Consider the following 16,357-nt stretch of genomic DNA (forward strand, 5'->3'; position numbering starts at 1 on the left):
ATATAGTATATATATATAGGTATATATATATATATATAATGAGGGTATATATAATATATTATTTAGTTGAAAGTGAATTTCTTCACTTTGATATATTCTGTTCATGTGATGAGAAATATTTTAGAGATTTTTAGATATTTGATTAACTTATGTCTCATGAAAATCATAAACCTGTATCTCACATTATTAAAATATTTCCTAAGGTAGCAAAGGCTTTTAAATCCAGACCCTTTAAAAATGTTGTTTTATGCACTCAGCAGTTGGTTGAGGCTCCTTTATCAGAATGAATCAGAATTTAGAAAGTCATTTATATGTGGCTATGAATACTCCTTCAGATTTAATATAAATCTTTATTTTGTAAAGTCTCATTCAAAAACAAAAGAGCACAAATAATAATAATAATGATCATCACAGTGTAAGATTTTTCAGTGCAAATGAACATGTTTTATAAAAAAAAAAAACAAAAAAAAAAAACAACCTAATTTCTGATTAGCTTGGTCCACCCATGAAATGGAAACGTATACTGTAATTTACTTGAACATTTTTTAAAAAGTGCAACAATATTTCTCAGCAGTGTGAGAAAATAAAAACAATATATATATAATATTTTTTATAAAAAAGTAGACGTTTTATGCATTACCTAAACAAATTAAAAAAAAACAAAAAAAAAAAAAAAAACCCACAATATTAAAAATTTCAAATCTAAGCATCACAAATCTTGTGAAGGCAAATGCTGGAACCGCTGGAACAAACTTCATAGAACATTTGCTCCGCCAGACTGTCTCTGTTTGCACTTGGAAGGGTGCTAAAGCCTGAGAGGCCAAACAGACTGCTGAACTACAAACCTCACTTGACACTCAGTCATGTTACCAAACATCACAGAATGACTTCTCACACAGCTCTGTAGATCACCGAGATCACACTCACAGTGAAAATGTAAGAAATGCATCAGAATTTATGCAGAGTTATAAATACTGCTTCAGATTCTGGATGGATAATCCTGAAGCAGCCTGAGGTTATTTTTTCTAAAAGTAGATCACATGCCAGAATGATATTTGATAACAGATGCAAAAACATGTATCCTTACATGTCTTGTTCCAACTTCACTGACTCTGTATAAGCATATAAACACATGTTCTATTGGACTACAGCTATGCCAGGGCTACAGAGCTTTAAGCACCGCGTCGTGATTCCAATCTTTACTCCAGCGAGTGTTTAAACACGTCTTATCATTCCGCTTACCACCCCGGACCGTTTAGGCATCGTGGTTTGTGAATGCACTGTTGATGCAAAAAGATCACTGCAGTGATCAACCCAAGTCAGACACTGTTACTCGTTTCTCACCTCATTGGTTTTGTTTCTCCTTCAGTAGTCCGGTGCCTCTATTGTTCAACACAGCAACCATCCGGCAGAGAGTGAAACAAATCAAGAACCAAGATAAATTCCCCAACAGTAGATAAAGCCAGTCTTCAATGTGTTTACTGCTAAAAATAAACACTTCTCATCAACTCATTTGCTGCAAATTGTCCCACATCAATTGGGCACCTCCTCATCCGGTGCCGTCTGTCACAATGCTACTGTTTCAGGGTGCATTAACTGCTGCACCACCAGGTCGATATTAATGATGGGACTGAAGTAGAGTGCCCAGTAGAAGAGGCAGTTGCATACAAACTGCGGGACAAAAGGCCAAAGGAGGGCAAATGCAAATCCCTGAGTTAGCATTTTCCACAAGTGGCTCCACATCATTTGTGGAAGAGTCCTACAAAGAGAGGGAGAAAACAAGTGTCATACAACCACTACTCAACAGCTATCAACCCAAATCTTGTAATCTTGTACAGGAGATACTAAATCCAGTTCCAGGTAATACACAACAGACAGTATAAAACATGGTCTTAGTCTCTAGGTCTGAAATGTAAAGCCAAGGCAGAAGTGCCAGAAATCTTTCTAACAGCCAGCAGGGGGCGACTCTGGATTCAAAAAGACTTGCAGTTGCAGAGAAGTCTGTGCTCCATTTGTTTTCATTAGCCAATAGGTGATGTCACCATCACTACATCCACCTTTTATACAGTCTATGCATACAATGCAGAAAACATGACATTAATACAATGGTTTGCACAGAACTGCAAGGAATGTTTAAGCAGGTCCTGTTTTCCTTCAGCGGGACGTACTGCATGTCTTTCAGATAGATAATATTTACACTTAACCAGCATTTTAGGATAAAAAAATTGACTTTTGGAGCTGCTGAGTTTCAGTGTTTATATTCCTGACTGGCAGGAATATTCACTTACTGTGTCTGGGTCTTATCAGTCACTGAAATTAAGTAAAAACATTTTTATCTAGGTTCACATACCCATTAATTTGGCACCAGAAAATGTTCCCAGTAACACTAATATGCCTTGTGATGACCAAAGTATGCCACGTGACCACAGTATACACATCTTTTATTTCGACTATCACTTCCTTCTCAAAGTTAGTATAACAAAAGTACAATCTGATCTTACTTTTTGCCATAACACACATACCCAATGACCGTAACTGTATTAATAACTAGATTTTTATTAGAGAGTATTTATCAAACTGTGCAGAACTCTAATCTGGATTGAGACAGTTTAAAATCTATTTCAGTGTTTGCATAATAAAAACAACAAGAGCAAAAAGAAAATCACCCAACCCTCACACTGCATTTACCTGATCCTGGCTCTCATCCACAGTCTCCATAGGGCGCAACCTTCAAGGACAGACAGCAGCATGGCATTAACAATGATGAAACGGGATGTCCAGTAGTGAACGGCCAACCAGTCCCAAGCAAACTCTGCGATCAGCTGGTATGGAAGCAGACAGTATTTCACAAGAAACTCTGCCCATTGTTGCCAGCTGGGATCCACCTAAATTAATAAGTTTTAAAAGAGTAAAAAAAAAAAAAAAAAAAAAAGGGGGGGGGGGGGGGCAGGAACAAAACATGTAACCTGAATAGTCATATGTATTGCACATGGAGCAAAGTTTAAAGAAGTCTAAACATCTTCATGCTCTCAGCGCCGTCTTCATCTAATTACCAGAAGCAATCACAGCATGTAATTTACAAATAAAAGGTCCCCAGTGTTTTCATTTTCAGCTCGTTAGAGTATATTACAATTTATTATTTATGTGTCATTTCAGTGGGAAGTTTGTCTGGTTTGTACCTGTGAGCTGACAAAACTGCTCTCCACTGGTTGATCGCTGTCTGTGACGGCTGGACAACAAGTGTGCAGGAAGGGCAGGAAGGTCTCAGAGTAGTCGAACAAATACAAGTAAAAGATTGTGAGACGAGGGGAGCGCTTCAGTGCGTACAGCAAGAACAGAGACTTCCCCGCATTAGCCGCCTGACAGAGTGTGACAGAAACAGTAAAGAGACAGTTCTTTAACTGTGGAAATGCAGATGTGCTGCTTTACCAGCAAAACACAATGTGCAACTTGTAAAGATGTTAATAATACTGAGCATCAGCCATTCTGACGCAGAAGTGTGGTCACCTTGTATTCCCAGAGGTTCTGGGGAGGTTTGACCCCAAGAGCTTTAACTCTTTCCAGTTCAGCCAGAATAACCCGTCTGTGAGCCGGATTTTCAATGCTGTAAGGCGATTTCAACAACTCTTCTTCCCCCAGCATCAACAGGAGCCTGAACCAGAGAAATTATAATATTGATTTTAAAAACATTAATGAATACATTTCTTTAAAAAATAAATAAATAATAATTCACCTTCCATTGACGTTCTCCTGCTGGAAGGGTTCTTTATACAGCTGGGCCCAGGGACCCAGGTTTTCGAGCCAGGATACAACCTCTTCAGGTGTCCAGTGAGACACGGGCTTAGTGATCAGCAGGTCATGCTGATCCACTGGACCACTGCTCCAGTGATACACCAACACCATCACCTACAAACATACACAGGAACACTGGTCTGAATAGTTTAACCCAGGGGTGGGCAATCTCAGTCCACGAGGGCCGGTGTCCCTGCAGGTTTTAGACGTGTCCTTGAACCAACACAGCTGATTTAAATGGCTAAATTAGCTCCTCAACATGTCCTGAAGTTCTCCAGAGGCCTGGTAACGAACTAATCGGGGCGATCGTGGCTCAAGAGTTAGGAGTTCACCTTGTAATCGGAAGGTTGCCGGTTCAAGCCCCGGCTCGGACAGTCTCGGTCGTTGTGTCCTTGGGCAAGACACTTCACCCGTTGCCTACTGGTGGTGGTCAGAGGGCCCGGTGGCGCCAGTGTCCGGCAGCCTCGCCTCTGTCAGTGCGCCCCAGGGTGGCTGTGGCTACAATGTAGCTTGCCATCACCAGTGTGTGAATGGGTGGATGACTGGATATGTAAAGCGCTTTGGGGTCCTTAGGGACTAGTAAAGCGCTATATAAATACAGGCCATTTACCATCATGTGATTCAGGTATGTTGACCCAAGGTGAGATCTAAAACCTGCAGGGACACCGGCTCTCGTGGACTAAGATTGCCCAGCCCTGGTTTAACCATTACCTCACCTTGCAATAATAATCCAACTTCACTAGATGTCGCTACATTTGTTTAACTTGAACCTGCAGCTGAGTTGGCCCAGTCTATATTTCCACAACAGATTGCCCAAAGCATCCAAAATAAACTGAAGCTTTGCAGAAATGACAACACTTAGTTCACCTAAGACGACCCAATAATCATCACCATGAACTGAGGTCAAAAACAGAACTATGTTGTAATCTGTTTACTTATTCCCTGCACCGTACACACTCAGACATACATTTTCAGCCACGTGGCAAAACACAGGGGGACGTTGTTCCCAAGTGCCTCAATATTACATAATTTTGATGCTTTGGTTAAAAGACAAACTAAAAATTACAGGCGTTGCAACATGTAGGGTTAGGAATGTAGTAATGTTTTGATTCTAAAGAGGTCCACAATTTAGAGATGGAAAATCAGGTTATATTCAAAGTAACTTGGCACTAGCAACTGAGACTGAGGAGGACATGCCCTCTGCTAGTCACTTAGGGTACTAGGAGACACATGTTCAACGAAAGTATAAGTAAGACACAAGGCACTTTCAAAACAAGGAGCAGTTTCTACCTTACACATACCGTTTATGAAATCAGCACAAATCCTAATAAAAAGGGCAACTCATCATTGCCGTTGCAAGAAAATCCAGAAGGTAATGTTTAAGAGCAAGGAGGCATTTCTAACCTGCTTGTGTGTACTTACAGCCACACATGTGAGTGCAGTTAGGACTCCAGAGAAGAAAAAGCCTGCTCCTTTGTGCTGGGTTGTCTTGGATCTACCCAGGTTGTCACCATATCTAAGATGAGGAAGACAAACATGAAGGATGGGCTTTGTAAAGCTGGCCCAGTTTTATTAAAAACCCAAAATAAATGAAGTACGTGCAAATAAATACACGTGAAAAATGAAGGAGACGTCAGGCAAGTTGGCAAAGATGAGATCAGTATGGCAAAGGGTCAGCATTGAGTTTAAAGCTACTTAAAGTCAGTGCCAAACAATGGTGTGTGTGCTATGCTGTGTTTCAAGTCATCATCATCATCGTTTATTTGTATAGCACTTTAAGAACACACCAGGCAGACCAAAGTGCTGAACAACACAGATCAAAACAACTACCAAATTAAAAATACCATAAAATCATTACATACAATAAAATAAATAAGAAGGTGTCAGTTTCCTACAGAGTTAAAAGCCAGGGAATAAAAATAGGTTTTCAATCTGGACTTAAAGACCTGCACTGATGACGTTTGTCTAATTTGGAGGGGAAGGTTATTCCAGAGCATCGGAGTACAGGGTAACCACAAGGAGGACAGACTATTGGAAGCTCTTTTTCCACATAAGCATTTTTCCCAGCTCACAGCCATTTTCTACGATTGGTTTGTGTGCTGAAGCAGCACTCACTCCTTCTGTGACATTACACAATCTGACCCACAGCCTGATTATGTGGATAAGTATGGCGTCACTGTGTGCAGTGTGATAACCACTAGGGCAAATTTGTTCTCTGTGGAAAATCTACAGCACTGAAAATTCAATCCCAAAACATTCCAGTCATGAGTCTCATTCATTCCTGGGTTAATAGATCTCTTTGGAAAGCGTAACGCATGAAACTGCAGCATCTGGAACTTACTTAAGAAACAAAGGTGTGAGGAGCAGACTGATGGATCATCCATGGCTAAACCTCCTGTTGTACGAGCTTCCTTTGAGTCAGTCAGCATCATACTGAAGGATGGAGGAATGAAATCACTGTATCTGGTAAAGACCCAGCAGACACCTCATGCCTGAGTTAGTGAGTCTGCTCCACAGCCAGTTGTGGCTAGTGTGTATCTCAGGGTTAGCTCTTTGGGCTTCTGGAAAGCTGAATTTAAACCGGTCAGATTTCCCAGTGAGCATGATTAAGACCAGGTCACTGTCCACACCTCCAGATGTATCATCTTCCCTGTAGGATTTTCTTGGCAGTGTTTATTTGGATTTTTTGGCACCATCAGGCCATGTCAGCTTTGTAAATGAACAAATTATTCAGAATTGGTACTTCTTGGAGTTTCATTTACATTTACTCTCAGGGCTGCTTTAGCTTTGAGCCTCCAGAGTGCACCAGCTTGTAGGTGCTGTCTTTGAAGCAGGCTGTGATGTCAGCAAAAAGGATTAGTGAATCAAATGCTTCACGTTTGTTTGCAGCTTTCCTCTGATTACAGGAAGGTGACACTGAACCCAGTCTTTGGAAATCCCAGCTTTTCAACATGCATGCTAGGGGTGGGGGAAAAAAATCGATACTGTGTAGTATCGTGAAATTTTGTTTGCTAATAATGTATCGATACAGGGACAGCAGAAATCGATATTTTGTTACAAAAAAAGTTTTTGTGGACTGGAACATGCTCTGACTTCAGAGCATGTTGATCCTTTTTCTGAGCAAGAATCCTGACGTTCCTTCACTGTCCAAATGTGTTTAAGTTTTTTTGGCAGCAATAAACATGACAGTTTACTTATTTTAATTTAAGACATGTTTTATTTTAATTAAGTTTAAAACTTTTTTATTTAATGTAAAATTATATTTTGTTTTAATTTACTTTCAAATTCTTCAGTTGCTGAATGGGCTGCATAGTTTTCACAAATTGCATAGTTCAGAATAGCTATAATTGTACCAGATGGTTGCATTCAGTTAAGTTGGACTAGACTGTAATACAAACCGTTCAGTTTGTCAACAATAAAACTGACTGAAATGAGAGAAAGACTGAGTGTGAGACTTTGTTATGAGATAAAATGAATATTGATAAAGTTTACCTTTATGTACAGAATCTGAATATCGCAAAATATTTTTAAAAAAATTGCAATAATATCGTATCGTGCGTTAAGTATTTTGATAATATCGTATCGTGGGATGTATAGTGATTCCCACCTCTAATGCATGCAATGTTAGACTGCCCATGGTGTGAAACATTAGTTGCTAAATGGCTAGACTTGTTTTTAAATTGACAGTCTTCATGGACTTTACAGCAACATATACATATATATACCAAAACATATTTGAGAATCAAAGTACCTCTGGAAAGCCAACAAGCTCCGGGAGATTTTGGGGTTTGCTTGGATTTCCGCTTTCCTCCGCTGTATGACCTCACCAAAAAGTTTGTCAGTTGCATCCCTAAAAAGAAGATGATTATATCAGTTTGATATCTATATCAAACTAAGTAGGACTAACTTATCTCCGCGGAGCACATGAAGATAAACCATCTTGACACAGCAATGTCAAGGATAATTTGTGGGCAATCTGATAAATACTTCTTTTCTTTTTTTTTTTAATTCAATGGAGAGACGAGTGTCTGAATGACATCTTCGATCTCGGCAGCTGTTTTCAGCTGCATCTGAGCGAGAACATTTCCACATCTTAGGTTGAAACATCAGTATGTCAATCAGTTGTCATGCATTTCTTATAAACCGCACGTCCTTACCACAGATCATTAGTTCCTGGTTCCTCTCATGTCAAAATATTTGTGTCTAACATTTGCTCTCGTGTCTTTCAGTAGAACAAAAAAACGGCCATGTGACTGCGAGCTGCGTGTATGAGGGAGAGTGAAAGTGAAACAAATCACAGATATTATTGTAAAAGTGTTCACCTCTAATGTGGATTTTGCTGTGGTGAAAACATCACCAAGCTTTTTTTTTTCTCCATGAAACATAATCCTAAAGAGATTAGAGTCTTGTCCCAGAACTGAAATGGGGATCTTCTACCACTAAGAAAAAGCATCAAACTTTGGGCTTAATGTACTCACTTTATTTTTAGGATTTACTAAATGACATATCAGCTAGCTTCTTCCCAATCTTATATTGTGTTTTGCTCTTCAATAAGAGGTTATGTTGAAACTATAATGAATGTCTGCTTCTGGTGTAACTGCACACATCATTACTGGTCATCCAAACTTTCCATTTCTTAATAAAGCTAACTAAGCACGCTTAGTAGAAGTCGCCAGTAAGTCTCTGTGAGATGTGAATAAAGCAGCCAGAATATCAAACATTAACCCACTGATATGGCACAGCTATGAGAAGCATACCTCAGCAGTATGTTGATTTTAGGAAAGCCTTCCCACTTCTCCCGGCACTCTGGGCACTCATTCTTCTGCGAGGACTCCCACCATAGAGCGAGACAGTGCCGACAGAAGTTATGACCGCAGGTCAGGGTAGTAGGGTTGACCAAGATGTCATAGCAACAGTGACAAGAAAATTCATTTTCTGAGATGCCGCTCGCTGAAGACTTTAACTGAGGAGGGTCGGAAGACTCGGATAAGAGAGAAGACTCATCCATTAATTCCTCCACACTGTCATTTGCTGAATTCAACTTCATCTGCTGCAACATATCCAAGTCTGAAAGAGACACAAGGTTAATAAGCCTTAAATCAGAAACTATAACATTTAGGTTTTAAGTAGGATATGGGTGCAAGCTGTAAATCAGCGGTCTCGAACTCAAGAAATATATTGGGCCCTTGAAGTTACGTTTTTTGTTAGGGAGGACTGAGTTGTATAAACATGTACAAACATGTTGGATTGGCTGCATTAGTTCAGTGAGAGAGTTATTTGTAAAGAAAACAATTTTCACTAGCAGTCAAACACTAATGTGTACACTTATGTCTGCATTAAACACTACTTTTTTGGAAATAGGTGTCAGTGTTTTCTTGTTCGTATTACTTGAGCACTAAAGTGGCCCTCCAATGAGATGACAGTGCCAGCAGTGATCCACAGCTCATTTAAGTTTCAGACCCATGCTCTAAATGCTTCACGTAGAAAAATGTTTACTTTTAAAAAAAAAAAAAAAAAAAGAGAAGAAGAAGAAGAAGAAGATAGCAGTGCTTCCACCAAGCCTATCCTCGGCACTACAATCCAAATATATTTGCCAACAACAGTTCTTTTAACATTTCAAAACTGCATAACTGGAAGGCCTTGTGCTTTGCTCATGCTTGATTTAAGGGGTAAAGCGACCAGTCATGTTTTTGCTCAGTAAACAAATATTTTATAAACGAGAATTTGTTTTTCTGACATGACATCTCGAAACTCAAAACACTGTACAAACTGAAAACATAAAGTAGTTGGCATTTTCACTGGATTTGACAGCTTTCGTTTCATTTCCATATCACGTTTTTAAATTCTTGCAAAAAAAAGTGAACTTGAAAACTCGGTAAATGGCTAAAAATAAATAAACTTATTTGATTTTCAAATAACAAAGGGTGAACCATTACCAAGTCTGAATACATAAACAAAACAGACAGTTTGCTCACTTACTGTGACAGCACGCAGGTACAGTTTAACTGCCCTAGACGTTAGCTTCACTCTCTAATTAGCTAGCTAGTTGCTAGCTATGCGCTAGTTGCACATCGGTTACTGCTGATCTGTAAACATGGGTTAACTACAATTATTAGTACCAAACTGCGCTATCGTTAGCTTCAAGGCTTACATGCTAGTAAGCCTAACTTAGCTCAACAGTACGCGCTGATTGCTAAGTTACTAACTGCTAACTGGTGTGGTTCAGTTGGCTAAGCTACAGTTGTTACTCGCCTCAGGACTGGTCTCTGACAGGTGACCGACTGCAGGGTGGCATGACTATCCGGCTAATAACTAGATTGCAGGCTCATTTCGCGAGTAGAACTCAACGTATCCACACACACACACACAGTAGCAGTTCTCGAGCAGTAGTGATGGGACGTTCTGTATCGAGGCTTCGGAGCGTGTGTCGAGTAATGGAGGGGGCGTTTCCGCGAAGCGCGTATCGAGGCTTGCTTCATTTATGGGAGGAGCTGAAAAGAAGGACGGCCGAAGCTCGCTGCCCGGCGGGGGAACACGGGACTGGGTCATGAAGTGGTTCGAACTTTGCCGCGAGATATGACAGCGATATAAACCCCTCAGACTTCATTCAAAAATGTGGGTGTTTGATGGAGAGTTGCGGTTAGTGAGAGTTTGGAGACCGTTTGGAGGTTTATGAGAGTGAGGAAAGTCAGGAGAGAATGGAGCCAGCTAAGAAGAGGAGGATGTCCTCCCCTGTGTGGGAACATTTTGATCTTATTCCTCCCAACAAGGTATGTAAATTTCTACAGAAGATGTATTTTCATAATACTGATGGTGCAATAAAACTTATGTTAAGCTGTCTGTACTTTTGTACAAGGTGAAGTGTTTGCTATGTGCCAGGGAGCTGGGATATAACAACAACACCTCATCCATGCTTAGGCACTACAGAGCTTTGCATGAGAATAAGGGGGACACCGATTGTGGAGCAAGACCAGGTGAGCCATCAAATGCAATGATAATATAGGATGCAGTAATGTTACTAAATGATATAACAATATTATACAACTGTTATAAGTTACGTGTGTGATATTTATATTTGTGCTTTATCTTTATTGTCTTTCCTGAGGAGAACAATCTCAAATAGATGAAGACCTGGTCAGCATGGTGATTGAGGACTCACAGCCATTTAGCATTGTGGAGGACAAAGGATTCAAAAGATTTGTTAAATCATTAAATCCTAGCTATGTTCTCCCCACTAAAAAGGTCGTAAAAGCAGTGAAAATTTAGTTTTTACAGAATAAAATGTGAACAGGCAGGACTGAGGCTCAAAGCCTCAGTGTGTAGCTGTCCATACCTTAACGTTACAAAAGCACAACTACTGTCCACACCCCAACCACACCTCACCTCACAGTAAATGATCATTTCCATTTCAAGCATTTCCAAATAATCATTTCCCATACTGCCACTATAAATATACACAGTATACTGCCATCACTACAATATACATGTTTTACACACTCCTTTTGTTGTTGACATTTACAGGCTGTGTGCATAATGCCACACTCTTCAAATTCATGCCAGCTATTATTTTTACGTCCAGTAGGTGTCCTGCTAGAGCAAATGAAGCTTCATGAAGCTTCGCGTTGGGGTGAACCAATTGGATGAAAAGCTTCAGTGCTTCATGGGGCTTCATCTGCCCATCACTATCGAGCAGTTCTGCTCTCTCACAGCCTCTTCCTGCAGTGGAAACCCCCACATGCAAGCAACCACGCACGCGCCTGAATGCGTACCTGCCACACCGCCCACCTCACAAAGTCGTCACCGGTCACGCTCTCACCTATAAGAGGAAGAGGTCCGGTGTCCTCCTCCTGGGTAGAGTCAGAGCTCAATCCAGCAGACGTGACTTTTTTTTTAAACACCTGCATCAGTTCAGCGCAGATCCCCCCCCTACGGTGGCCCTGAGAGGCCAAACGGACTGCAACTTCAGAAAGCACTTGCAAAAAGAAAAATGCTGCAAAAAGAAAAACACTTGCAAAAAGAAAAATGCTGCAAAAAGAAAAACACTTGCAAAAAGAAAAATGCTGCAAAAAGAAAAATGCTGCAAAAAGAAAAACACTTGCAAAAAGAAAAATGCTGCAAAAAGAAAAACGCAACAAAAGCACACAAAGCACAACGGAAATAGGAAAAAAGACAACGGAAATGTTTCTGGGGAGACAATAACCGGACGGACCAGTTGCACGAACCAAAACATGCTAACAAGTGCACTGGGACTGGGAGACACTTCAAAGAAGTGGAGCGGCCAAAGAGTAAACTTTCAAAAGTAAGTTCTGAATATTATGTCACTTATTTATGTGCAAATGTTAGCCGTTAGATAGTCGACCTTAATCTTACAGAGAATGTGATGATTTTGTGGATAATTAAAGTCAGTCATATATCCACAAACACAACAGGCTGAAAGTCAGTGATGCTGCTCAGTTTGCAGTCCTGAATATCACGGCACAAGCAGGATTCACTGCACTGTTAATGTTCGCTATGTTATATTGCTGCCTCTGTTCGGTGGTGTCAAGCCAAACGGACTTTAACGTGTGTTTGAACGAGCTGACGGTTCACTCGTTAAGCAGAAAGAAAGATGCTTTAATCACAGCAGTCACACATGTGTCCACTGTACCATCTGGGAACTCTTCTTGTTTAGCACTCGTAATAACACAAACACTAAATCCTCCATCTCTTGTGCTGTTTTGTAGCAGTGTATACACCTGAGACTGTCACCTGTCTGTCTGTCCTGCACTCTCTCTCCATTTCTTTCTCTCTGATTGTGGAATAAAAGTATGAACATGTATTTATAAGTTACACTTGTGTTTGAATCCTGCAGCTTATCACACATTTGATTTCCATGTGTGACAACTGCAAGTGTCCAGAGTGAGGACAGACTGAGGGACCCACTGCTGCACATCATGTGTGAGGCTTTGCACCCCTGATGATCCACCAGGACAAACTCAGCAGTGTGTGAGGAAGAGGAGGAGGAAGAGCCAGCAGCAGCTGACAGATGGAGAGAATAGACAGACTGTTCCCTGTTTGTGAAGGACTGCTAGGAAAGTTTAACATAACTGTCTGTGCTGAATCAGTCTTATTAGGTAATGTTCAAATAATGTTATCATCCCAGTGTTTTCAGTGTGGGAGAAAGTACTCAGGGCCTTCAGGTTACACACTATGAAAGGCAGCAACAAGTTTAATGTTCAGAAACCTAAAGTATGTATCAGCAGCAGAATGGAGCTAAAAATAAATGTTTGTTTCAGTTCTATGAAGCTTTGAGTATTTTGGATCAGTAGCACTGCTGTGTTTGTTGCATCATATTGCTGTAATTGTTTATATGCTTTATGTATTCTGAGGTAAGTTGATCTATAGTGTTATATCATATTCTATAAGGATGTTATGTGTTTGTAGACTTTCTGCCCAGTTTGACCCATTTAACAGAAGTCAGCCTGTTTAAGGCTCTGATATCTATTCTGTATGACTTAAAGCAGTTATGACATGGTCTGATTTTCTCACCCAATAAAGGAATATTTCATATATCAGTCTACTCTTCATTCTATCAGAAACAGTTTTCACAGCTCGTACATTTTCTTTTTACACATATATGTAAGCATTGAGCCAAATTTAGTAATGCCAACATATTAAAAGAACAATATTTGTCTCTTATATATAATACATCTATATATACACTGTCACAGATACTTGTGTTTAAGTGAAGATTTAAGGTGATAGGAAATATAAATAAATGCAACTTGAATCTTTACTGAAGCTCAGTGTTTGGCACAGAGTTCATGTTCACTGCTGTAATAACTAATAATGATTAATATAATATTGGCCATATTATATTTACATTACCAAAGTGAGATGACTTTAGTCTCATGAACAACATTAGCTAATTGTTATTTACTAGCTAATCTTAAATGACTGTTCAGTACAAAAATGAAGCCCAACAATCATGTTTTACAGTCCTGTGGTCTCAGCCTCAGATACTTATCAAATCACACAAAGCTCATGTAGAAACAAATGTACAAAATATGTTCTCCTTCATTTCTGTCAAACAAAGCTGTATGAAACGTTTCCAGCTGTTAGTATCATGGTTGCTAGGCAACCTGGGCAGCGCGACGGAGGCTAGACCGTCCCATTTCACAAGCCTACAAGCCTCGCACTTCCGGCCTCAGCAGTCTTTGAGTACGCGGCCCTTGAGGACCGTTAAGGCTGCGTACTTTAAGGCTGCAGACCCTGAATTGGGAAACAGTCCCTGAATTGGGATACAGCCATACATACATGTTTTGGTTCGTGCAACTGGTCCGTTCGGTTATTGTCTCCCCAGAAACATTTCCGTTGTCTTTTTTCCTATTTCCGTTGTGCTTTGTGTGCTTTTGCAGCATTTTTCTTTTTGCAGCGTTTTTCTTTTTGCAGCATTTTTCTTTTTGCAAGTGTTTTCTGAAGTTGCAGTCCGTTTGGCCTCTCAGGGCCACCGTACTGATCAGATCCTGAGGCTCATTTTTATTATTCCTCAGCACCACATTATAACATTAAAATACACACTAGCTTTTTACAGAGACCCTGTCGGGTTTACAGTGAGTTATGCTTCTTCATATTATCCTAAATCACCATCCTGATGGCAGAGTGGCAGAAAGTACCTGGCACAGTGTAATCGGTTCATTTTATGCTGCTTTCACTCTTCTGCTTTACTACAGTAACCGGAAATAAATGTGCTTCTATTCCCTGGAAACACTGGTATTTTGCAGATTAATATGAATAATAGTGAATATAATCAGACGGCGAATAAGGTTTATAACTCGAACCCAATCCGCGTGTAAAGTACTTCAAATTCACAGCCTTTACTTGCTACTTTGAGTAATAGTCAGTAACTACTTTCTTTTTGTGCTTTTACTTCAGTCATCAATTGTGAGAGTTTTATTTCTACATTGTGATCATGTGTGGAAGCAAATGCATGTTTATTTTTTTAGGCAATGTAATCTCTCGTGAATAATCTTTTTTCCTGTCCCATAGTTTTTTCTCATCAAAATTTGTCTTATTTCATTTTAGCTTCCGAACTGATTTGAATACTATTTGACTTTGTTTGAGATCTGAGACATTTTCAATAATGGATGCTTAAGTTTACTCCAGTTACTCCCGGAAAAAAGTTTAAATACTGTATTATCATAATGATAAAAAAAAAAAAAATACCAGTTGATGGGAATACAAACTCTAGTCTAACTTTTATTTTAATTCTAATTATACTCAGCTTGAATCTGAAGAAAAAGGAGGAAAATAAAAAATACAGCTCTATTTTCAGTCTACATTGTAGAGGGTGGTTTTGCCTCTAAACAGGAAAATGTGTACAGTCAGGAGTTAAAGTGGGATTCAGCGGGTGGAGGGACCCTAAAATTGGATGTAATGACTCAGTGTGGGGGGGGAAAAAATCACAAATCACAATCATTTCTATTGAGCGCTCAAGTAGATTTTCTTATTGTACAGGCTGTGACCAGCTGATCTGCTCCTCTTTGTAGATGTTCAACCAGATGTCAGCAGATGTTAGTGGATCTCAGCTTCATCATTTAAAATTCATATCAATGATACTCTGCTACACTTGATGTAACTTAACTCAGACCATGAAACCACGATCACTGTGCATCAGTCACAGACACTGTTCTTTACATTAAACCCATCACAGTACAAAAAACTAACCTGTTTATCCTGCACTAACCTGCAGAGGATTTTCATGTAGCCTTTAAATATCACAGTTAGTCTACCTCAGTTTGTTTGGCAGCATATTGCCTCATGTACAGACCCAGTAAATGGTTTAGACACATGAAGACTTTAAGTTTTTAATTTCCCTACCTTTAAATGTAACTTCTTATCTTCCTCTCCTGTCCTGTCTCTCTTATCTTTCTCCATCTCTGAGTGAAATACCCTGTGAAATACAGCTGGACCTTTAGCTAGCAACACACTGCACACAAACAGTTAGTATGTTTGCTGATGTTTATTGACCTGATAGAAACACTGCATTTAAAATCACCTGACACTTAAAAAAAAGTCACTCCCTTTATGCTCCTCGTCTTCTGTAGTCCTAGCTAGATGCTGAAGTATTGCAACCATCAGAAACAAAACAAAACGAAAAACACATCATTTGTTGCAATTTCTTTAGTGAAATCTACAAAAAACACAAAAGATGGTAGTTTGAGAGGCATAAACGTGTTTTTGCACCAACATGCCCAAAGTCTGCTATCAGATTACAAATGAAATGCTAATGTTTTCAATGTTCTCTGATGAAGAAGATATGGGTGTATAGGATTTCTCAAATCTTTGTGTTCTGTTTTTATTTACATTTGACCCAGCATCCCAGCTTTTTGGGAATTGGGGGTCATAAAATATTATTGTCAAGTAGGAAAGCTTTTGGAAACAATCAGAAATATGGTTCGTCAGTGAACCAGGGAAAGGGTTTTACCTCACATATTTCAACAGGCTACATTTCAGTCTGCAAGTGTGCAGCAGGAAATAATAGTAATAAATTATCAGGAAAGAAGTAAATATGCATATTTGCATA

At 39.6% G+C, this 16,357-nt stretch overlaps 1 protein-coding gene across 3 annotated transcripts; it reads right to left on the bottom strand.

Annotated features, from left to right (window-relative positions):
- Positions 1–330: 330 nt before the first annotated feature.
- LOC120744820 (bifunctional apoptosis regulator-like) lies at positions 331–11,709 on the bottom strand. Of its 3 annotated transcripts, none has more exons than XM_040049445.1 (9): positions 11,609–11,709; positions 8,550–8,859; positions 7,544–7,642; positions 5,215–5,308; positions 3,734–3,906; positions 3,508–3,652; positions 3,180–3,359; positions 2,689–2,885; positions 331–1,759 (listed from the first exon to the last, which is right to left on the bottom strand). In XM_040049445.1, the coding sequence occupies exons 1-9, from the start codon at positions 11,694–11,696 to the stop codon at positions 1,567–1,569; spliced, it is 1,479 nt and encodes a 492-aa protein (XP_039905379.1). In that variant the 5' UTR covers positions 11,697–11,709; the 3' UTR covers positions 331–1,566. The 3 variants fall into 3 exon arrangements, with proteins under 3 accessions (XP_039905379.1, XP_039905437.1, XP_039905498.1); XM_040049503.1 differs by lacking the exon at positions 11,609–11,709 and adding an exon at positions 10,045–10,180; XM_040049564.1 differs by lacking the exon at positions 11,609–11,709 and adding an exon at positions 9,772–10,032.
- Between the last annotated feature and the right edge of the window lie 4,648 nt (positions 11,710–16,357).

The sequence above is a fragment of the Simochromis diagramma genome, unplaced genomic scaffold (genome assembly GCF_900408965.1).
Source record: "Simochromis diagramma unplaced genomic scaffold, fSimDia1.1 OVJJ01000798.1, whole genome shotgun sequence".
Classification (NCBI taxonomy): Eukaryota; Metazoa; Chordata; class Actinopteri; order Cichliformes; family Cichlidae; genus Simochromis; species Simochromis diagramma.